Consider the following 25,461-nt stretch of genomic DNA (forward strand, 5'->3'; position numbering starts at 1 on the left):
CTCTCTCTCAGCTCTCTTTCGCCGCCTTTGAAGTTTGTCCCATGATCGGACAATAGGGTAGACGGTCTTCCTTTCCGTGATGTGAATCTTCGGAAGGCCATAAGGAATGAGTCTGTGCTCATGGTCGGGAGAAGCTCGATGTGTATCGCTCTGGTGGTCATGCATTTGAATACAATACCCCACCGCTTCTCGGTTCCTCTTCCTTTCTTTATGTGCAGCGGGCCAAAGCAGTCCATACCCGTTGAGTGGAATGGCTTGTCACCGATTCGGAGGCGACATGGAGGAAGGTCAGCCATCCTTGGTATGCTGGGCTGCGCGCGCCACTTGCGGCAGTCTAGACATGTTCGCTGGAAGCGTCGTACCGCCTCTCTTCCTTGTAGGATCCAGTAACAACGTCTGATTTCCGCGAAGACTCTTTCTGCTCCTGCGTGATGTACATCCTCATCGTATTTCTTTATAATCAGCTCTGTGACCTTGTGTCGGCTGTTCAATACGATCGGGTATTTAATGTCATCCGGTAGATTGGGGGCTCTGCGTAGGCGACCACCCACTCTGATGAGGGTATGAGCGTCGCTCTCGGGGGCCAGGTGAATTAATCTGCTGTCGGATGGGACGGGCTTTCCTCCCTGTAGACAGGCCAATTCATCGGGGAACGAGTCTCTCTGGGCTCGCTGCAGTAGAAGCAATTCTGCTTCCTCGTAGTTAGCTGCTGACATATCAGCGGGGGACTTGCACTCCGGGTGGTACCGCAGGAATGTTCTTTGTTGTGCACTCTCTATGGACGTGCAATCGTCTATGTTAGGGTCGGTGGAGGCTACGGTGCTCAATCCACAGAACACAGACTTCTTATTTTCCACCTCCTCTGGACTTGCTTCCCTCGGGATAGGCGTGGGCCACTGTCCTTCCGGGAGTCTTAGGAATGCGGGGCCGTCACTGTAGACATTGCGACGGGTGAGGTCATCCAGGGGCATCCCCCGGGTGATGACGTCAGCTGGGTTCTGTTTTGTATCAACGTAGCGCCACTCTGTTTCTCCGGTTAACTCTTCGGTTAAGTCTTGAATCTCGGTGACTCTGACTCCCACGAAGACTTTGTACTTGCATGAGTCCGATTTGATCCAGGCGAGTACCGTCGTGGAATCTGACCACAGGATTGTTCTAGACACCGGTATGGTGAGCTCACGTTGGATGAGCGTGGCTAGGTGCGCTCCGGCTAGGGCTGCGCAGAGCTCTAGACGTGGGATAGATTGTTGCTTGCGTGGGGCTATTCTCGAGCGGGCGAGGACAAATGCTGTGTAGATCTCTCCCCCCTGGTCTTGGGCCCGCAAGTAGGCTACTGATCCGTATGCGACCTCTGAGGCGTCACTGAAGACGTGTAAGTCCATTTTACATGTCTCTGGCCTCACCGTGGGTGGGAAGTAGCTTCGGCGCATATTAACGCCTGGGAGTGAGTGGAGCTCCATCTCCCATTCTCTCCAGGTGGATGCAAGGTGTGCGGGAATGGGGTCGTCCCAGCCCTGGTCCTTGTCCCACAATGCTCGTACAATCATTTTTGCCCTGGTGGTGTACGGTAGAATACATCCTAGCGGGTCATATTGTCGGGCGAGTGTTGTGTACACACTCCGTCTGGTGGTCGGCGCCGCCGCCGGCCTTCCCTGCTCCGTAGTCAGGGGCTTGTGTCTGTAGTGAAGCGAATCTGTTTTGAATCGCCACACCAATCCCAGGGTCATCTCCTGGGCTTCTCCCGGGATTGTAGCCATCCAGGTCTCGCTCCTGGCTGCCTTGTCCTCGGAGGAGAGGCTGCGCAGTACTTGCGGATCGCTGCTGGCCCACTGCCTGAGATCAAAGCCGCCTTTGATCAATGAGGCGCGGAGTTTAATCAGGAGAGCCTCGGCTTCTTCCTGGGTTGAAAGGCTTTGTAGACAGTTGTCTACGTAGAAGCTGTTCTTTACGCTGTGTCGGACCTCTTCGTCCGCTGCTGGGTCCTCTGCTACATGTTTCTGTAGTGCAAATGTCGCACAGCAGGGGCTGCACGTCGTTCCGAAGGGGAGGACTTCCCATTGGTAGATGGCTGGGTGCTCATCTCCTGGCTTCTCTCTCCATAGGAACCGTAACAGGGGCTTGTCCGCCTCTACTAATCTCACCTGCAGGAACATTCCTTTAATGTCCCCGCTGATGGCCACCCTTTCCTGGCGGAAGCGGAGTAGAACGCCGAGTAGGGAGGGGCCGAGTGTGGGACCGGGCAGTAACTCTTTATTCAGATTTTGGGATCCGATCTGGTAGCTGCAGTTAAATACTATGCGGTCTTTACCGTTGTGATGGACCTTGTGGTGGGGCACGTACCACGATTCAGTGGTCTGGTCAGCCTCTTTAATGTCCATCTTTGTGACGTGTCCCGCTGTGATGAGCTTCTCAATCTCAGCGCGGTATACACTCTCTTGGGCGGGGTTCTTGGCTAAGCGCCGCTCCGTGTTCAGCAGGTACCGTTCTGTGGCGTCTGTCTTGGCGTGGAAAGTAGGCATTCCTTCTCGCCGCAGGAGTGGCGTGGCGTACCTCAACACGCCGTTGACCGGGACTCTCTTGGTCCCTGTCTCGAGGAGGTGAATGGCGTAAATGTCATCTTTAGAGCGAATGTCTTTCTTTCCGTTCTTAAAGGGCATTTGTTCCAAGGTCCATAGCCGCTCTACGTGTTGCAGGAGTGCGGTTTCTCCCTCTGTGACTCGGGAGTGGAGACATCTAGTGGCTGTACTTCGGTTGAGAGATTTGGCGAGCGGGCCTTGGAGAGTCCATCCCAAACGGGTCTCGACTGCTGCAGGACAGCCTCGGGGTCCGGTATGAACCCGGTCTATCGGGACAATGAGGTCTGCATGGTCGGAGCCTATCAACAGGGTCGGCATAGCATTGTCTATGAGCGGGATCTGTAACTTGCGCAGATGTGCATATTTCTCCATCAGCTTGGCGACGGGGTATGTGTACCGCGACAGTCCTATTTCTTGGCTGGTGAAAGCGTCTGCAATCTGGTACCGTCGCTCAGGCTGGCCGCTTGCTGCGATAGAGAATGAGACATTCTCGCCCTTTATCGTCTTCAAATCTCGTCTTATTGTCCGAATTGTCATTTGGGTTTCGCTTCCCCGCAGCCCTAGCTGGGCCGCAGCGGAGGCGAACAGCAGGGTCTTCTCTGACCCGTCATCGAGGACGGCGTAAGTGTCCAGGACTTTATTCTGGTAGCTTAGTGTCACACGCACTACTTTTAGGAGTACTCGGGCTCCACTGCTGCTGGCGGGATCGATGTACATGACGCTCGCTTTGCGGCTGGATGGTGCAGGTGAAGGGCGCCGTCTGTTACTGTCGTGAAGTATGTCCAGATGGGCTCCATCGCACTTGGTGCACCTTTTCTTTAAGCGGCATTCGGCTGCCATGTGTGAGCGCGCACAGCGAAAACAGCGCTTGTTGGACTTTATCCATTGACTGGCTTCCTCCGCGTTCAGCTTGGGGAAGGAGTCACATTGCGCTAGCCAGTGTTCTTTCTCACAGTAGGGGCACACTATCTTCCACTTCTCCGTTCTGGAGGGGGTACTGTGGCTCCTGCTGCTCGGTACTGACTCCGATTGGTGCATCACGGTCACCGATCTTCTTCCATCATTTAGTCGTCTGGTTCCTTCTCTGGAGCCAGGGGTGCTCCGTCCGAATGTATCTAGCCGTAGGCTGCTGACTTCTCTCGCCAGGAAGTCTGCTAGATCGAGGAGGTTCGGTTCGGGGCCATTCGGGTCTCTGTGGTCCCTCTGCCGCCTAAAGCGCTCCTGACGAGCGGGCGGCAGCTTCTCCAGGATCCTTTCCACATTTGAGTTGGCGTAAAGTTCATGCCTCCCCTTCTCTCTTTGCGCTCCCAACATCCCTACCAGGGACTGCACTCTGATGGACAGGTCGTCCAGTGCTCGATTGTCTATTGCTGGGGGTAAGCGGTCGATGTGTCGGATCTCCTGGATCACGTAATCCCATATGCGCCCATACCTCTGGTCCAATGCTACCAGCGCTGCTGTGTATGGGGTGGTGGAAGTCGCGTAGGCGAGCGCTATATTATGTGCGCGGGGTACCTTTAAGTGCTTCAGTAGGATGGCGTATTTGTGGCGTTCATCCAATACATCCACCAACATGGTCTCCAGACACATGCGGAGTTCTGTATACTGGGCCCGGTTCTCTTGGGTGAAGTCGGGTACCATAGGCGTGCCAATGTATGACGCTGACTGTGGATACATCGGCGAGCGTTGGGGGAGAGGCCTCCTAGGCGAGTCTCCTCCCGCTCCTTGGTATGGGCTGGTACCGGCAGTGTACCATGGCCCGCTTGTCCAGGCGCTGTTCCTCGGTGCGGGTCGTGCGTCGTGCTCACCCGGGTATAGAGTCAGGGGTCTGTAGCGCAGCTCCGCGGGAGTATAGCCTGGGCTGTACCGGGCCTCCTGGTCCGGTAGAGTACTGTGCTGTCTTCGGGCGTGGTTCTCCTCCTCTTCCTCTTCGTCTTCAGTTAGGTCATCCAGTGCTTGTAGTCTCTGGTTTAGCCTCTCCACAGGATATGCTGCTCCTTCCCGGTTGCTAGGTCTCGCTTGGACCGGTGGGGGGAGGTGGTCTGTGGGGGGTATAGACCTCGTCTGTTGGTCAAGTTCAGGGTTGTTTACTCGGCTAGGGGATGCCGCCCTGGAGGTGTGTCTAGACGAGTTCCTGGAGCCTCTGGCGGAGGGAGAGGGTGTTGTCCGTCTGATCAGCTGTTCTATTAGTTGCGACTGCTGTCTGTCGCGCGCTGCGTCCCGTTGAGCACCGGCTCGTTCTCGGGCCACATTCTCTTCCATCTGAATGCGTCTTATTTCTAGACGTATCTGCTCGTGTTCGCTTCGCTGCTGGATCTGCAGTCGGTCGCGTTCAGCAGCGGCGTTCAGGCTGATGAGGAAGGCCTGCTGTAGGGTCCTCTCTGCCTCGCTGGGAGAAGGCGGTTGTATAGGGGAGCCTTCCCTCGGGGTACTCCTTGCGGAGCCTTGGAGTTCTATCTCCACGGTGCTCTCCCCGTCTTCTTCCGTGCCGAGTTCTCTCTCGGTAGCGTTGTATTCCTCCCGGGACTCATCGGGGACTACTTCTTCAGTACTGGCGGGGTGTGAAGTCATGTCTGGTTCCCACTGGTCCCCACCGTGAACTTGGTCAGTTACATTAGAGCCCGTAGGGGCCTCTATGGTCGGGGTAGTCTGGGCGTTGGGGTTAGACATACTTTTACTTTCTAGTTTTACAGCGTTTACTGTTAGTAGAAGACTAGGTTGTTGACTGACAGCGTAAGCCTCTAAGTACTGAGGGAGCCGTCGTTCGCGCTGCGGGCGTTGGTTAGGAGGATCGTTTCGTGGAGTGTTCATCATAGGCCATTTCAATATTAATAACACTATATTAATATTACACTAATTACCCTCCGGCTCGAAGGACCAATTGTAACTGAGGGGTACAATTCCCTGACTGTATTACTAGATATGATACTTACTACCACTACCTTTGTACTTAATATTCGGCCACCCAGTACACGGCATAAATATATTATCATAAACACTCTCACGTAGATGAAACGGATCCAACACAAATGTACGAAGTCGAAACAGGTCTTTATTTCTACACAGCGATGGTGTGTAGAACAAGCACTTAATCACTTAATTACATTTATGAATTGAAATAGTATGCACTTTTATGGCAAAGAGTATTCGTCGGTATATCAATAGAGAATGTCCAATCTCTGAAGGCGCAGGTGGTAAATATACGACCTGGAATAGTTAAGGAATAACAGCAATGATACTTTAATGATTATATACTAGATACACTAGAGGGGGTTAATCCGGTCGCTTGTAAGCCGACAGGAGTAGGAGGGGGGGGGGGGTAGAATCCGGCTGCCTCATCCGGCCAAGGGTATCCCAGGTGAACCCACTGTAGTGCCGTTCAATGCGCCGGCGATCCTTGGACCACAGATGAAAGCAGGTGGACTCTTTGTGGGCCGGCTCTCTCCGGTCCACGGGGGAGAGACGTGAAGCGACCTCGTCTTGCAGAGCGTCTCCTCACCTTGCGTCCTCTCCAGGGGGGGGGGTTCCAACACACGGCAGTGTCGGGGGTCTTTATCCATGGAATAATCAAAGTATACAAAGCATAATCCGTGCCTGGGAAGGCGGGCTGTCGTCGGTAGAATAATCCGGTATACAGGTCCACTCGCTCGTCGGCTCTGGGGCTCCTCGGGTGCAGCTTCACATGGGGTCAACCACCCTGGGTAAGCAGCCAGTTCTCTGCCCGAAACGATGGGGTACTGACTACGGTAGTATTCTCACCGCACGAAGCACTATATATTAACAGACTATTATTAGCTTAATAGACTACGTCCAACTCGACGATATAGTGCCAAATATGACTATTCAAATATTAATATACACGATGTCTCAATACCGATGGTAGGCGAACTTGGCCTTACTCCCACACGTGGCGTCGCGGGGAGGCTTTACGTCTGTGACTCTATTGGAGGGTAAGAAACTGGACTGAAAAGAAAGTCCTACTTTAGTAGCGCAGTTTATATACGCACTATGAACAAATAGTCCCATTAGTGGTGCGGTAGCCAGATTCCTACGCGGAACTAGGACTTGTTCGTACATGTGGAGCGGTACGTTTGAACTGGGTCTGAGGGGTATGGCAGCCTGGCACCAAGGTCTCGACCAATAGTAGAATGGAGACTATTATGGGATGTTCAGTAGGCTAGAATGGATATTCAATGCATATTGTACAAGGAATATACAAGGGATATCAGGGAATATTAGAGAATATACAAATACAATTAAATATATATATATAAATAAATATATATATTCGGTTTAATCTGGCCCTTCACAACAATAATAATAATAATAATAATAATAATAATAATAATAATAATAATAATAATAATAATAATAATAATAATAATAATAATAATAATAATAATAATAATAATAATAATAATAATAATAATAATAATAATAATAATAATAATGCATTCAATTTATAGTGCACTCTACATTTGGAAACCAAATCTCAGAGTGCTTACAGGGTAAAACATAGACTTTTAAAACATAGGCAATTAAAAAAAACAAGGCATAAAAACATAGAAAAAAGGGATAAAACACACAAGGCATGTATAAAAAGGTTAAAACTAAGAGAAGGCTTTTTTGAAGAGGTATGTTTTTAGTCCTCTTTTAAAGGAAGCGGTGGTCTGTGGTGCTCTGCCCATGTTGTGGAGCTTGGTCCTGGGGGGAAGGAGGCGGTTTGTGTTGGCAGAGCGAAGGTTACGGGTGGAGGGTTCTGGGGTGAGATCTTTGAGTTTAGTTAGTTTAACAATTTAACTTAGTTTAACAGTTTGATCTGAATTTCATGAGCCAAACACGCCAACTGGGGCTAAACGGTTGACTAAAATATGTTTCCGACAACATTTTATGCAAGAAATAGGATATCGTCGCGGGCGGAAGAAAACCTTGTAACTCCATTATTATAATTTTTTTAATAAATCAACTCAGTAGATCATCTTCCATATGTGTGTGGTTTTACAAAGTTTAAACAATGGGAAAGCATTAAACCGATCATCTGTCTAAACCTCGTAACTCTATTCGCCCTAAAATCGGTGTTCGTTTTTTTCATGACCTTCCCCCACCCATGACCTTTCATGACCTTCACCCACCTATTACCGAGAAGGCAATAACTCTTGGCTGCATCCTATGCTGCAATGTCTACTCTTACACTAACGTGTTGGGGCTCACTCTTGACCAGGAATTTTAGCTATTGAGCAAATCTAACCATGCCTATAATGACTAGTTAAATGTACTGCCATTTCGGTTTTATTTTCTACCTGGGAGCATGACTTAACTAATGGTATTTGACAGTCAAATCACCTCCTGCTGAATAGTATTATTCTGAATTTAGTACCCCCCCCACCTACCCAACCTCCTCCAATGTACAGTTTCTACGTCAAATGTATATACTTTTTTTCTGGACTCTTTTCGTATCACAAACAGTACTGTATTTGCAAATCTGGTATGTCATAAATGTATAGATGTAGCAGTACTGTCTATCTGTATGTCATATATGTTACGATGAATTGAAAATGGGGGACCCTGATGTAAACAAGATGAAAGTCTTTCTCTGGTCTGCATCCCCTTAACAATTGTATGTATTGAGCTGTACTGTACCCATTCTGCAATCTGTTAATAAAGTTTTCAATCAATCAATCAATCAATCAATCAATCATCTCCTGAAAAGTTGGGTTTTTGGAGTTATGAGGTTTTCTTCCGCCAGCGACGATATGCAATTGCTGGATGTTAATTTAGGGCAAGGCTTGACATAGGTCCCCGTGGAGCTCCGATCTTCCAAAATGTCCACATCCAAAGTGTACGCTGTCTTTGTGCTAAACTACCCATCGGCCATTGCTGATATTATATTGAACTGCCATGTTGGTTTTTGGTAACACGAGTGTTATGAGTGGTATAGTTGTTCGACTTAAGTAGAAGTAGGAGAATTGGGTTGTCGAGGGATCTCAAATTCGGGGACAAGTTTGACAGGAGAGTCTTAAATTGAATGGGAGATTTGTTCATTCTGTAGATTCACTGAGCCTTTTCACAACACAATTTATTTCCCCACGTCTCTGCGACACACATCAATATACTGACCTCCGAACCGTGTATCCATGGAGATGTGCGGTTGCCACACCAACCCGCTCTGCAGGACAAAGGCAGAAACTCCTGATAATCTCAGCTCCACATAACAGATAAACACAGACCTTTATGTGATGAAAAAATAGCAAAAAAAATAATTTTAAATGAGGCCAAGGCTTCTATGTGCTGCAGACTGCAGTGAAACAACATCAAGGAGAACCATCCATTCAGGCTTCAGTTCACGCACTCGTTACAGACAAGTAACAGGAATTAAACAGAATGTGGTTATCTGGGGATTTATATAGCATGGCAGATTTATACGACACGGTCTTGTTGAGTTTATGTGTTATATATGATTGCATGTAACTGCTTAACTGTTCCACAAGAGGGCGCTATAGGCGCAAGGAGACGTAGCTATTGTAGCTGACGTCAGGTAAGAGGGTATATAAGGGATTGTTCCCTCCCCCTCGATCTCTTCCCCCTCTTCCTCATCTACCTCTCACGGAGAGGAGGTCTCATGGTGCATATACAATGTGAAATAAACCACCCCGATTAAAGGCTAAAGAAGGACCTTGTCGTCATGAACCCATTATTGTTGCTCCCCAGGTGACTCTGTCAACAGGTCTACATGGTTATTATTACTTAGTCACCTTCATGTCTGTTGTGTTTATGTGTATCATATGACGAAAAAGAAAAAACACTTTAAAATCCCTGCGAATGAGACAATAGTGGGCAGTGTTATGCGCATACAGTATAGAGAGATATGTGTGAACAATGTGACGTAAGTTGAAAGGGCAGCGTTGTTATAGGATCTGTGTCCATGTATTTTGATTAATCACGACTTGCAATTAGTCTAATCTGATCTAATGATCAGCGCCTACAGCAAACACAATAAAGCAATTTCAGTAAATGAAACAATAATGAGATTTTTGCAATATGGGATATACAGTACTGCCTGACATTTTCTCCCGAGTTACAAATAATTAATTCTGTTACTGTATTTATAAAATGTTTTCCCCTACACTTGAAATACGTGTGTGGGATAATGAGACAATATCAAAGGTATGAGACACCATGACATCTACTGTGCTGGTTAAAGGTGAATTAGTGAATTAGGTATCTTTTATTGCCTTGAGGCTTTCATGTCAGATTGTGTTACTGTGATGGGATACTTCCTGTAAGACAACTTTGATATGCAAAAGTCACGTCTTATATCTTTTTTCTTATCTTTATTTACCAGGGTAGGTTCTCTGAGCATGGATGCTCTTTTTAAACAACGCTCTGCTTCACATTCACACCCGGGAGCTGCCCAGGCTACTGAGCAACTGAGAAAGTGCCTTGCTTAAGGGCACTTCAGTGGTAGGTATTGAGGGACCGGAGAGAGTTATTAACTCGGTTCTTCACTCAGATTTGTCTTGCCAGTCTGGGGGATCGAGCTGGCAACCTTCCGGTCACAAACACATTTCTCTAACCTTTAAATGCTAGAAATGCTGCCCCCCACCACTATCCGTTCTATGCAGTATCACACAGTATTTATGCTATTTTATAGCATACTATTATAGCATACCGAGAAGAACCCACCCTCCACCCACCCCCCTGATGTATCCCCCCCCCCCAAAAATAAAAGGGACAGAGACACTCGCTCGCCCCCCCCCCCCCCCCCCCCCATCCCAGGGCCTTTACATGAGTTATATACAGTATTCAAGGGCTATACACGCTCCTTCAACTTCACAGAAGCAGCCAACCAGACAGCAACACTAGACTCCTTGACCCCAATCACACGTGCCGTGGATATCTCCAAGTAGATCACGTCGAGATAAGTGAGGATCCACACACTTAGACAGAGCTTGCCCGGGTGTATCCAGCGTGTGGCAATCAGCTTCTTGGCAGCTGTGAGGCCAGCAAGAATTAGTCTTTTCACATGTGTAGTAGTTGGCAACTGAAACATGTCATTCAGAAGCAACACAGAGGGAGATACAGGTATAGTCAAGGAGAAAATATCTGATAGTTGAGAGGTAAAATTTTTCCAAAAAATTGCAACTGGTGGACATTCCTAGTACATATGCATAAATGTTCCAGTAGCACCAAGTGGACATACGGTGTGACATCCTCGGCACGACGCAAAACACAAGTTGATTTCTTGGACTGATTTTAATGAAGAAGCTTGATCCAACCTCATCCAAACCGTAAAATCTGTATGAATACAAATGCATACAAAAGATACTATTACTATCACAAGTCCATTACCAATGGTCGGAACGTCACTAAACATATACCACAAATATTATCTCCATCAATCAATACCTTATTGGCTGCGTGCCAGTACATGAGAACATCGATGCGTTACTGTAGTATGTCTTCTGTCAGTTTCTTGGAAGATTGTCTTGTTTCGTTGGCGTGATGGATTGTTCTTTACTTATTAGAACGCCAGGTAATTCCATTACCATTCAAGTTCATGGTCCAACGCAAGAGAGAGAAGGCGGAAACACGTCACCGGATACCAGGTGCGTCAACTCTCGTGAGATGTGGTAATTGCACATAAAATAGAAAAACAGTGCGCCACTAATATATATCTTATATAAAACAAATAAGAAATATATTGAAAAGCAATTGAGTGTATTATTACTATTATACAAAATAAGCATATAAATTGTAAACATAAATAACTATATTAACCAACTGTTAACCATAGCTGCAGTTACATACGGTACATTGAGAATCAGGCATGAGACCCATCAGATTAAATCGTCTGGTAGTTAGATAAGTCCTGTGAACATAATTTAGGTGAATCTGTTGGTGGTCTGGATTGCGAGAGGATAGACAAATATTTTCCCAGACCAACTCCCAATCAAAGTCTACTGTATATCCAGTCCCGGCACATCCCTTCTCCAGATTGTGTCGAGGGAGAGGTCCTTATAAGAGGACATAAGTAAGTGGCGATAGAAAGCAGAGACAAAGCCCCTCGATGTACCCTTGTCATAAAATAATTTGTGAAATTGGTGATGTTCTAATGGTTTGGCCCACGGCACCCCATAAGCCTTTAACGCTGCCCTAATTTGTAGATAAAAGAAAAAAGAGGTTCTGGGGAGATCATACCAGCTAGATATATCTTGAAATGAACGGACACCAAAGTTATCAAAAATATCCCCTAATGGATGAATGCCTTTCTTCTCCCATCTGGAAAACCTAATAGGCTGTTGCCTATAAGTAGCAGATTGTTGTTAAATAAAGGGGTATGAGTATGCCACTGAGAATGGTTAGCACATGACTTCTGGGTATCACGCCATATCTGAATCACATGTGTGATAAGAGGGCCAAATCGTAGATTGCACTGTAGAAACGTTGGTATAAACAATATCCTGAAGTCTATATGGGGAGACCAGTGGTCGCCAGGATACGGCTGCCTGTGGGTCAAACCAAGTAATCAGAGGTCTTAATGAAAAAGCTTGAAAATAATATTTGAGGGAGCATGGAACTGATAAAGTTAACTCTAGGTAGAATATTCATTTTAATTATTGAAGCGCAGGCTTGTAATGAGTTTTTTCATTTGGACCATCTACTGAAGTCATTGGTAATCTTGTCACATAAGCTGGAGTAATTATATCTCACCGTCTGGTTAATAGTAGGAAATATTTCGACCCCAAGACATTTGAAATGCTCCACCATGAGGATATTTGCAGGACGGATGGTAGACTTGGCAGCCTCATTAAGGGGTAGAAAGGCGGATTTTGGCCAGTTGATTTTAAAACCGGATTGACTGCCAAAGTCATCTATTATGCTGAGAAGATGAAGTAGAGAAACAGCGGGGTTATGCATAAACAAAAGCACATCATCTGCGTATAAGCTAATATAATATGGTGAAGTCGAAACAGGGGAGATCGTCTGAGATTGTCTTATGTATTGAGCTAGAGGTTAGAGAGATACGGCGAATAGTCCTGGACTAAGAGGACAACCCTGTCTAGAAGACCGTGAGACAGAGAAAAGTGGCAAGCAGATCTTCCCTGTTAAAGGAAAACTCCAACATTTTGGGAAATTAGCTTATTTAACATCTTCCCTGGAGTTAGACAAGAAGATACATACCTTTTTCATCTCTCTGCATGCATTGGGCTTAGGGAACGCCTGGACCGTTAGCCTAGCTTAGCTTCATCACTGGAAGTGGGGCAGACATCTAGCCTAGTTCACTACAGTCAGGAAATATACAATCAAATACAATCAAAATACAACTCCCAAACGTTCCTGTAAACATGTTGTGACCTGTGTATTTAACACATATCCCAGTCACACAAGTCACACGAGTCTCCCAGTCACACAAGTCACACAAGTCTCCCAGTCACACAAGTCTCCCAGTCACACAAGTCTCCCAGACACACAAGTCTCCCAGTCACACAAGTCTCCCAGTCACACAAGTCTCCAAGTCACACAAGTCACATGAGTCTCCCAGTCACACAAGTCTCCAAGTCACACAAGTCTCCAAGTCACACAAGTCACACGAGTCTCCCAGTCACACAAGTCTCAAAGTCACACAAGTCACACAAGTCTCCCAGTCACACAAGTCTCCCAGTCACATGAGTCTCCCAGTCACACGAGTCTCCCAGTCACACAAGTCTCCCAGTGACACATGTCTCGAAGTCACACAAGTCTCCCAGTCACACAAGTCTCCCAGTCACACAAGTCTCCCAGTCACACAAGTCTCCAAGTCATACAAGTCTCCAAGTCACACAAGTCACACGAGTCTCCCAGTCACACAAGTCTCCCAGTCACACAAGTCTCCAAGTCACACAAGTCTCCCAGTCACACAATTCTCCAAGTCACATGAGTCTCCCAGTCACACAAGTCTCCAAGTCACACAAGTCTCCCAGACACACAAGTCTCCAAGTCACACGAGTCTCCCAGTCACACAAGTCTCCAAGTCACATGAGTCTCCCAGTCACACAAGTCTCCAAGTCACACAAGTCTCCCAGACACACAAGTCTCCAAGTCACACAAGTCTCCCAGTCACACAAGTCTCGAAGTCACACAAGTCTCCCAGTCACACAAGTCTCCCAGTCACACAAGTTTCCAAGTCATACAAGTCTCCAAGTCACTCAAGTCACATGAGTCTCCCAGTCACATAAGTCTCCCAGTCACACAAGTCTCCAAGTCACACAAGTCTCCCAGTCACACAAGTCTCCAAGTCACATGAGTCTACCAGTCACACAAGTCTCCAAGTCACACAAGTCTCCCAGTCACACAAGTCTCCAAGTCACACAAGTCTCCCAGTCACACAAGTCTCCAAGTCACATGAGTCTCCCAGTCACACAAGTCTCCAAGTCACACAAGTCTCCCAGACACACAAGTCTCCAAGTCACATGAGTCTCCCAGTCACACAAGTCACACAAGTCTCCCAGTCACACAAGTGACTTGAAGACTTGTGTGACTGGGAGATTTGTGTGACTGGGAGACTTGTGTGACTGGGAGACTTGTGTGACTTGGAGACTTGTGTGACTTGGAGACTCGTGTGACTGGGAGACTTGTGTGACTGGGAGACTTGTGTGACTTGGAGACTTGTGTGACTGGGAGACTTGTGTGACTGGGAGACTTGTGTGACTTGTGTGACTTGGAGACTTGTGTGACTGGGAGACTTGTGTGACTGGGAGACTCGTGTGACTTGTGTGACTGGGAGACTCGTGTGACTTGTGTGACTGGGAGACGTGGTAAATACACAGGTCACAACATGTTTACAGGAACATTTGGGAGTTGTATTTTGATTGTATTTGATTGTATATTTCCTGACTGTAGTGAACTAGGCTAGATGTCTGCCCCACTTCCAGTGATGAAGCTAAGCTAGGCTAATGGTCCAGGCGTTCCCTAAGCCCAATGCATGCAGAGAGACGAAAAAGGTATGTATCTTCTTGTCTAACTCCAGGGAAGATGTTAAATAAGCTAATTTCCCAAAATGTTGGAGTTTTCCTTTAAGATCATGGCTGAGGGGGCTGCATAAAGTACTTTGATCATATGAATGAATCCTTCCCCTAACCTAGGGTGACCAAACGTCCTCTTTTGCCCGGACATGTCCTCTTTTCACGCCCTGTCCGGGGCGTCCGTTTTTTTTTTTATAAATTCATGAAAATGTCCTGGTTTTATTGTTTTTCACAGAACAAATAAGCATGTAGTTAAATTGACTGGCGTGTTGCACCGAATACTACGGTAGGCCTACTCTGTTGCGTGTGACGTATTCCCAGAGAAGACTGCTTTCAGTGCTTTGTGGGCGGCGCTACTGCGCTTACACACACAACAGAGGAGGAAGCGGACAGATCGGAGCAGCATTGATTCTGCTCACAATGCCAAAACGAATGTACATTACAGATTAACTGCAGAGATCATTCCAAGGACTGAGAAAAGGCAGGTTCTCCTTGATGACCCTCCCAGAGCTCGGATAGGAGTGGGTCTGAGACGGCCAGAAAATGCAGAGCGTAGGGGTCTTGAGGGTGTGTAGTTAGAGACCATTGACCGGAGGTAGGCGGGAACGGTTCCCTTTGCCGCACGGTATGCCAGGTCGAGGGCCTTGAAGTGGATTCATGCAGCAATGGGGAGCCAGTGCAGGTCCCTAAGAAGTGGGGTGACATGGGCTGACTTTGGTAGGTTTGAGATCAGGCGGGCCTCTGCGTTCTGAATGAGTTGAAGTGGCTTGGTGGCAGTGGCCGGGAGGCCAGCAAGCAGTGCGTTGTAGTAGTTGAGGCGGGAGATGACTGTTGATTGGACGAGGAGTTGGGCGGCTTCTTTTGTCAGGAAGGGGCGGATCCTTCTGACGTTGCTCAGGAGGAATCTGCAGGTTCTGGTTGTCGCTGCGATGTGAGCAGAGAAGTTCAACTGGTCGTCGAGGACAACACCAAGGTTCTTGGCGGTCGGGACGCGGTCACAGCTGCATTCTCAACTGTGATGGAAAGGTCGGTCAGGGGGGAGGATTTGGCCGGCAGGTGGAGCAATTCTGTTTTGCTTAGGTTCAGTTTGAGGTGGTTGGTCGTCATCCAGGCGGAGATGACAGGCCGAGATCCGCTCAGAGACGTGGATATCTGAGGGGGGTAAGGAGAGGAATATGCGTACCTACTGTACTATTCCCCCAAACCACTACAAAGCTGGGTAGTAAGTGCCATGGACAAGTGTACCAGTGCAAGTGGACCAGTGTACTCACTCACTCTTGGCTGAATCTTGTTTTGGGTGGTGATGTAAAAACATCTGCATCATAGCAGGCTCAGGATGGGCAAATTAGTCTATAGCCTGTTCATCCCTGTCTCTCTCCTCCACATCCTGGCTTGACTAGACATAAGGAGAGAGATGATTACAATTAACTGGTACATTCAGGTCCAGAATTGTTGGAATTCCATGACAAAGATGTGCAAAAAGCTGTACAATTTAAATAATACCATACTGGTAATGAGCAAATAGTTGTTTATTCAATGAATGCATGGAGCTGTTCCATCTTATTTCATTTGATACTAACTACTCAGTTCATACAGATTTCAAATATCAATGATGAATATTGCATAAGGTTTACCCAGTTAATAGATCACCTTCTTGTTTTATATTCATGTTCAGATAGGAGTAATAGTTAGATCTTTGTATGTGATTTATATGGCAATTAAATCAATGGTGTGCTTGTTTGTTTGGCGAGTTTGACCTACAGTTAATGTGCCTACCATGTGAAGGTGCATGATCAATGGACAGCACAAAAACAATTTGTGTAGGTGGAGACTAGAGCTACCACAGATAGTAATAAGTTATAACTAAGAGTAAGTAATCCATACAATATATATCCTAATAGTTACCTTATTACCATACTTGGCTGAAAATAAATGTTGCTGCCTGTTGTGAATGTGTTTTCCTCTGTAGACTAATACATAAGTAGGCATACATTTTTGCAGTTGAGCAAAAATTTGCAGTTGAGCTATGTGCTGTGTTTTTATGTCTTCCATCAAGGAGCACCTTGGAAATAAGTGTTTTAATGAATGCTTTTAGGTTATATCCTCAGGAATACAAATTGGTCAAGATCATTTGTTTTTATGATGTGTTTTTAATTTCCAAATACAAATCTAATCAAATCAAAAAAGCAGTTGTCGTATAATTGATTAGCACTCTGGTCTTCTCTGGCTACGTGTCTGGGTCGACCACCGGTTCAGCGGAATGCAGAAGAACCGAGTCCACACAGAGCGATTTGGAGTGGTATTCTACAGAGCTTTATTTAAGGCTTCCTGGTGATGGCAGTCTTAAAGCTCTCTGAATATCATAATACACACTCTTTTCTGGATTTCCCAGTGTTACAAAAGTATTTCAGCTGGTTCTGGTCTTAATCAGCATGGAGCAGTAGTTCAGCAACAGGAGCGGAGAGCCTTCATCAACGTACAATTCTGGTCTCGTCTTCTCGTTCTGTCCGTTTTTGTGTGTCTCTCTGTGTCTCCGTGCTGTTTCCTTTTTTTTTTTGATCAAATTTTTTTATTGACATTCTCACGAAACAAGACAACACATTAACCACAATCACAATACATAGAACTTCACAAGAAAATAACAAAAACAATAATAATAATACAGACTAACAATTATACAGACAAGAGAAAAGAAACCAGAGTTCAACCTACTAAATTAATTCCACGGGGTACTATCTAATAAATGGTCTTTCCCAGTGTTCAGCCCCGATTCCCGGCCGTGTGACCCCATATTAATAAAACGTACATCTCCAACCCACCACAAGGACCATTTTTTGGGGGAACACGACCTGAAAACAGAGCAATGAACCTTCATGAAAAAACAAAAACCTGTAGAGGTGTTCCATAGACTCACAGAGACCGTGTAAAAGTGGCCAAACAGTGAAGAAATAGTTAAATAGCTGCCCCCCCATAATATCCCCAGCTAAACTCAAGATGACAAGACAAGGGACAAGACAGACAGAAACATTTCCTCCTCCCCCTCCCAAGAGACCGCCGGACTCACCCGAACACGCACCCCAACCCCGCTCAGCCGCACACTGCGGTCTTTACCTTCTCAGCTGCTGCGAACCACAGGTCAATTCCAGCCTGCCCCACCCCAATCACCCGGGCTGTGGATATCTCAAGATAAATCACATCCAATAGAGTTAGGGACCAGTTAATCATTGTAAGCTTCTCAGGCTCCTTCCATCTCATTGCTATTAGCTTCTTCGCTGCTGTGACGCCCGCTAGGACAACCCTTTTCAGTTGTACGGACGCGGGTAGTGTCGTTATATCGTTCAGGAGTAGCGTAACAGCTGTGAATGGGATAGTTAAGCCACACAGATCTGAAAGTTTGTCCGTTATTGACCTCCAGAAGCGGGCCACTGGTGGGCAATCCCAATACATATGCATATAAGTGCCAGTGGCCTTTTGAGAGCACAAAGTGCACCGAGAGTCGGTTATCAGTCCCATAGCAAATAGCTTCCTAGGTGTAAGATAGGTCCTATGAATATAATTAAAATTAATTTGCTGGTGATTGGGGTTGCGGGAAGATAATGCCACATTTGCCCAAACATCATCCCAGTCAAACTCGGGGTCCATCTCCGGGATATCCACACGCCAGATTGTATCCAATGATAAATTTTTATACGTGGATTGAATTAAGAGCGTATAAAAGTCGGAGACAAACCCTCTGGATGTCGTCCTGTCCACTATGAGCCTGAGGAAGGGGTGTGGGTGCAAGGCTTGAGCCCACGGTACGCCATGCGCCCTCAGTGCTGACCTTAGTTGAAGGTAAAGAAAGAAGGACTCGCCGGGAAGATCATAAAATTCTCTTAAGTCCTGAAACGCACGGAGGCCGTTCTTATCATAAATATCCTCCAGAGTATGCACTCCCCTCCTTTGCCATTGAGGAATATTAACCGGCTTGTGTCCAACAAGTAATTGCTGGTTATTAAAAATTGGAGAGTCCAGGTGCCAAGGGCATTTAACCCCACACGACCTCTGTACATTACGCCACGTTTGGATCACGTGAGTTATGATCGGTCCATACCTCAGCCGGCATTTCGCAATAGAGACAGTGGAGTACACTACATCCTGCAATCTTAGCGGAGACACCGCCGCCGCTTCTAAGGAGCGCCACGATACAGCCTCTACAGGGTCTAGCCAGCACATCAGAGGTCTCAGTGAAAAGGACCAGAAATAAAGTTTAAAATCAGGGATTGCGAGGCCCCCATCTTGTTTCCTACGTTGAGTAGTAGCCCTTTTGATTCTCGGGCGTTTGTTATTCCAGACAAACTTAGATACCATCGATTGTACCTTGCGCCAGTGGTCTATTGGAGGGGGCAGGGGGAGCATTGAGCTAATAAAATTTATCCTAGGCAGGATGTTCATTTTGATTATGGAAGCCCGGGCTTGTAAGGAGTTAGGAAGGGACGACCACCTGTCTAGATCCTGGCGTATTTTATCATAAGTACCCGTGAAGTTGTACTTAGTAGTTTGGTTCAGCGTGGGGAATATCTCTATGCCCAAGTATTTAAAATGTTCTACTATGGGGATATCAGCTGGTAGTCGTACCGCCTTGGCCAGTTCATTAAGAGGTAGGCAGGCTGATTTGTTCCAGTTAATCTTAAAACCTGACAATTTACCAAAGTCGTCGATTATCCTCAATAATTTTGTGGCCGACCGGGAGGGGTCGTCCATGAAAATCAGCAGGTCATCCGCATAGAGAGCAATTTTGTGTGGAGTATTGTTGACCATTATGGGGACGATGTCCTCCGATTGCCTAATAAATTGGGCCAAAGGTTCGAGGGAAAGCGCGAACAGTCCCGGGCTCAGAGGGCAACCCTGTCTAGAAGATCTGGAGACTGGAAAGAGTGTGGAACAGTTTTTGCCTGTCAGTATCATCGCAGACGGCGAGGCATACAGGACTTTAATCATATGAATAAAACTCTTTCCAAGACCCATGACCTCAAGTACCTTCCACAGGTATGACCACTCAAGTCTGTCAAACGCCTTCATGGCATCCAAAGACAGAACTGTGGATGGAGTTGTATTGTCTTTACTGTTATCGATTACATGCAACAGCCTCCTAAGATTATCTGCAGCCAGACGCCCCGGGATAAAACCAGTTTGATCGCAGTGTACCAATACAGACATAAATTCCGTGCTGTTTCCTATACACTCTAGGCCGCACCTCCGAGTTCTTCATCGAAATGATGCTGAACTGGGAGGTGTCGCTTCGGCAAGCCAGATAAGCCTGCCCCTTTTTCCCTTTAAGAGAATTAACGTTTTACAATTTAGCCTATTTGGATTCACTATTTTTACATTTAGAAATAAATAATCTGTTTTTAACATTCCACCACGGGCACAGAGAGACCTCTCCTGAAAATATTACTGGTGTTCTTGCTGAAAACAGTGTTTATAAATCATTTCACAGATAGTAGATTGCTTTATTTCAAAGCAGTAGATTCAATTGAAGTATATCTTTTAAGAAGCCTTCCTGTATGGCTTGCCTGAAATATAAGCTGTTGAATTTGACTAGAAGGGATATTTCAGGAGTAATTATCACCCATTGCTAGTTTATCAAAACATGTATTTTAAGTATAAGATGAATTGATGTGACCAAAGGGTGCCATCTATCACAGATTGTAAATGCACTAACCAGAGATCCCCTCAGGTGACCAGAAAGGTCCTCAACTTGCATTTATCACATTTTCACAACCTGTGGGTGGAGATGTTCTTTAAACAATAGTGTCTGTGCCAGTTGGCTTTATACAAGAGCATGTACCATAATTTCAATGCATATTTATTTATTGTACTCTAGAATAAAATACCCTGGGATAATGTTATTTTACAACCTACAGTTAGAACCAGTATAGTCTATATTTTGCTAATAGGTGTTTCATATCTATGTGATTTGCTTATAAGAATAACAAGTTATTTTGTAACCATTTGACTCAGTGGTCCACCAGTGGCTAATTAATTAACTTTTTCCTGATTTTGGATATAGCATCTCTTAAGGCGAGACCGTCCTCCAAAGTGGCACTGTTCTGTTTTCAGCAGAGACCCTCCGGCCAGCTGCCGGACAGAACCAGATTGCCTCCTTTAAACTGTGGTCCTGTGAAGTCATAAATTACCTTCTAAAGCTTGTACCAACACGTTTCTGCTGACACTTGGTGTTAACAGAATTCGACTATAGGGCGACAATAATGTGGTCAAGAGGCATGGTTTCTATCTTGAGCCTTAACTGGCGTTGTTCCTTTTTATTCACATGGAAAGCAGCAGTAACATACAGGTCTCCTCTCTCTGAGAGGCATGGGGGAAAGAACGAAGTGGGAGTATACCTTTGCTTTTATACTCGCCACAAGGTGGTGTACCTGGGTGGCTCCGCCTAGAGCGCCCTCTAGTGGGAACAGATATATATATGCAACAAGACAGTCACTGGTGGAGACAGTTATATATGCAGGTAAACAGTTACTAGTGTAAACAGCCATATGTACAGTTAGACAGTTACTAACAATCCTACACAGAACCTCTGATCTCAACACTTGGTTCTCACTTGGGCAGGGCAGAGTCATCTTCGACCCCCTCCCTTGTGACTGACAATCGGTCAGTTTACGACAGCTGAGGGAGCTATTTTATCCCGGTGACCTCCCCTGGGGCCAATTCTCAGGGCCCCCCCCCCCCCCGTCAAGTCACCCTCTAGTGAGTCTAGTGTATTTATGACTTGCGTCCTGGCCTGGACGCGTGAATATTTTAGGCAACCAACTTGTGTTCAGCGTTTCTCTGATTGGCCACTACGCCCATGTGACCGCGGCAGCGCGAGAGAGCGGCAGTGCGGAAATAGGCTGCATTCTATTGCCATTCTCTGCGACAAACTCTAACCTTAACCAACTCCGAAACAGCGCCTAAACTTAACCCTTCTAACCTTAACCAACTCCGAAACAGCGCCTAAACTTAACCCTTCTAACCTTAACCAACTCCGAAACAATGCCTAAACTTAACCCTAACCTTAACCAACTCCGAAAAACAATGCCTAAACTTAACCGACGAAAGAATGCACGTTAAAAGAATGTAAGTTAAAAAACATGGTACCAGCCCGCTCTCAGTCATGTACCAGCCAGCCCCCTCTCAGTCATGTACCAGCCCCCTCTTAGTCATGTACCAGCCAGCCCCCTCTCAGTCATGTACCAGCCTCCTCTCAGTCATGTATACCAGCCCCCTCTCAGTCCTGTATACCAGTCCCCTCTCAGTCATGTACCAGCCCCCTCTCAGTCATGTACCAGCCCCCTCTCAGTCCTGTATACCAGCCCCATCTCAGTCATGTACCAGCCCCCTCTCAGTCATGTATACCAGCCCCCTCTCAGTCATGTACCAGCCCCCTCTCAGTCATGTACCACAGCCCACTCTCAGTCATGTACCACAGCCCCTCTCAGTCATGAACCACAGCCCCCTTTCAGTCATGTACCACAGCCCCATCTCAGTCATGTACCAGCCCCCTCTCAGTCATGTACCAGCCCCCTCTCAGTCATGTACCAGCCCCCTCTTAGTCATGTACCAGCCTCCTCTCAGTCATGTACCAGCCCCCTCTCAGTCACGTACCAGCCCCCTTTCAGTCCTGTATACCAGCCCCCTCTCAGTCATGTACCAGCCAGCCCCCTCTCAGTCATGTATACCAGCCCCCCTCTCAGTCATGTACCAGCCCCCCTCTCAGTCATGTACCAGCCCCCTCTCAGTCATGTACCAACCCCCTCTCAGTCATATATTTGGGTCATGTATTTTTTTTTTTATAATTTTTGTTTTAATCAAATCATAACGACCCAAATATGCGTCGGCCCACCGGACAAATGCCCGGTATGCCAGATGGCCAGTCCAGGCCTGGTCAGAGGAGAGGGTGAAGTGGGATAGGGAGGGCAGGTTGCGTCTGAGTGAGACGGTTTGAGGCATTAAGACCCCCTGTATTCCAGATCAAGACATTTAAATTAGCCATAATCTAAAAAAGCTGCTGTATAACTCTCTGTAGGTCGTCTGGAGTCAAAAAGTAGAAAAGCCCCATATTCATGTGTTAAGGTCCTATAGAATCCCGTCAAAGAGCGAGAAAACAAAAATAAAGCAGAGCGAGATGAATGAAAAGGAAAAAATAATACATCAACAAACCCCATTCCCTCCCCCCTCCCTTCCACTAATAGAATAGTCCGATACCGATAAAACATCAGCTGGCTCTAAGACCAAGCACAACAACAACAACAACAACAACAACAACACAATTACTGTATCTTAACCATACAAACCTTGTCAGATATAATGTAACAAAAAACATCACAATGGGGTGATGTATACGAAGTTCAATGTGAAGGCGACATAATAAATAAATGATCCGTGAAAAAGAGTCAATAAGCGTACCTGCTGCTGGGATAACAATAATGATAAGCCTTGAGCGTTACCGTCCTGTTGGTCCAAAAAGCTGTGGTAGACGTGTGGTAACGATAGTGTTAGCTTGGGTATCCGGAGAATATGCAAGCCTTGTACATAGCCCATTCAGGGTTAGGGGCAGGGGATATCCTCGGTGCTTGTTGACATCACCGTTGGTGCCGGTCCATCGCCGTTGGCGGGAGGGTCCGCGCTGCGCCGCAGGAAACGTTCCGCCTCGGACGGTGAGGTGAAGAGGCGGGTAGCCTGTCCTATCCTGATCTTCAGAGTGGCGGGATAAAGAAGGAAAACCTCTGTGCCATTTTCGTGTGCATAGGCCATAGCTTGTGAAAAAGCCCTGCGACGTTTGGCGGTGTAATCGCTGAAGTCTGCGGCAAATCTGAGGGCATGGTTATTCACAGAGGGAGGACGTTTCCTAGCCTCCCGGAGGACTGCCTGGCAAAGAGTGAAGCGTAGGCAACAGAAAATGAAGGTGCGGGGACGTTCCCCCTCCTTCGGGGGGCCGCCTCTGAAGATCCTGTGGGCACGTTCAATCTCAGGATGATCGATGGATGGGAACCATGCGGGAATCATCTGCTCCAAGTACTGAATTGGGGCGTCACCCTCAGCGTTTTCAGGTAAACCGTAAACTTGGATATTACATCTCCTGTTTCGGACCTCTAGGTCGGCCACCTTCTGTTCATAGAGATGCATTTTATCTCGTATGATAGTGATTTCGGAGGAATTGGTCTCAGAGTCATTTTTAACTGTAGTTATCTGAGCCGCATGGTCATGGTCGCTAGCTCCGATTGGAATGAGTCGAGCCTGTTAGTTAGCTTCAGTGTGCTAGCTTCAAGTTCCTCGCGTAATAAGGTTCTGATGAAATCCTTATCTTCATCTTTTAGAGTTCCAGTCGTCTTCGCTTTCTGTTTGGACATTGTCACGGAGTATAATATGAACGTATGGCGTGAAATTAACGTGGTAATAGTAGGAATTGTGAAGTTGTTGAGGAGCTTAAAATTTAAGCAGCCATCCGACCCGAGCCGTAACCCGAAGTCCCAAAATATTCAATATTTGAAGTCTAAATCCTTCCTCCAATCATTAATCACGCCAAATAGCCTGAAAGAGGGAAATTATGAAATCATTCATTTGTAGAGGAGTTGCGAACAGGCGACCAAAAAGGTTGAGAATCACTGGTCTCTAAGCATTCAAACACAGATCTGGCCTTGTGAAGAACATGTTGGTCAAAGATCACCACTAGAGGGCGTCTGTGGCATGTCTGTCACTTTAGCAGCCTTGACAAAATAGCTCAGGAATCATACAGCTCTTGTTTTTGATCTTTTGATCTGTTCCTCCAATACACATTCAACGTGTTTCAATTCATCCAGTGGCTCAATACTTTTCAAATGGCTGTTGATATAGTTACAACAACACAAGACCTTGAAGAACACTTTTTGTATCAATAACCTTTGACATCTGGAGATTTCTGCATAATTTTGCCATTTTGCCAATTGGTTGGTATTGGTATTTAATATGATTCTATTCCTGAAAATGGCACAGAAAATTCTTTATTTTCAATGTACCTGGATAAATCACACACAATCTAATGGCCCATGGCCCCGTTCCCCGTACCTGGATAACTGAGTTAGCCGGATAACTTTCGGTCAAGTCTGACTTAAGCCGGACTTTCCCATTCCCCGAAGCTGGATTGTCTAAATCACCATGACAACAGATCAAAAAGTTTGAGCCTGGTCGAGAGCAGGGTTAAGTTCAAGTTAGCCGGATGAACCATAGCCACGCTCCCGCAAAGAAGTGACAGCTCGTTTCCTGAAATTATTCCCACAGTCTACGATCTGCATTATACCATTCTGAATTACGTTTTTGTGCTCCATTCTTCCAGAGGGGGCTTTTGAAATGTAAAATAGACCCAAAATGCTGATACTAAATTCACTTTGTCCTAAATAATGCACGTTATATATACCGTGGCGCTCGCTAGGTGCGATGTACACATTATGTGGTTATTTTAACAACGCGCAGCATTGCAAATGTGAATCCCGCGGGGATATCCTTAATGATTGAAACCTATCGCTCGTTCGGCTCGGATTCCCTTCATATTCTCCGCTGTGGATGAGGAGCGAGGAAGGAGAGGAGCGCCTGGATTTTGTTTCATTCAAGCATAAAATTGAAGTGTCTATGCGTGGATTGTGGATTTTGTGTGATATTGTAACTGGGATTAAAATGTCTGATGAGATGCGCTGTTTGACGGATTTGAGAAATTGAATGAGCCGTTGACGTCACATTAATGAATGAGAATAAAGAGATAAAACTTCATTCAAAATAAAGAATATTCTAAACACGGGTCTCTCGTTCATTAATGTATAAACAATGAATTTATCCCATCTGGCACAGTGGCGCAGCGGTAGTGCTCAATC

The 25,461-nt window shown here is 46.3% G+C and overlaps 1 protein-coding gene across 1 annotated transcript in view; it reads right to left on the reverse strand.

Moving 5' to 3' along the window:
* sema6bb (sema domain, transmembrane domain (TM), and cytoplasmic domain, (semaphorin) 6Bb) overlaps positions 1-25,461 on the reverse strand; it is a gene marked incomplete at its 3' end in the record, with an annotated part of 302,720 nt that overhangs the window by 6,996 nt on the left and 270,263 nt on the right. Inside the window, exon 14 of the mRNA XM_084308423.1 lies at positions 23,199-23,418. Within this exon, the coding sequence (XP_084164549.1) occupies positions 23,199-23,418 (220 nt within the window). The remainder of the gene's footprint in view (positions 1-23,198; positions 23,419-25,461) is intronic.

Source organism: Notolepis coatsorum, assembly GCF_963971535.1.
Source record: "Notolepis coatsorum genome assembly, chromosome: 2".
Taxonomy (NCBI): domain Eukaryota; kingdom Metazoa; phylum Chordata; class Actinopteri; order Aulopiformes; family Paralepididae; genus Notolepis; species Notolepis coatsorum.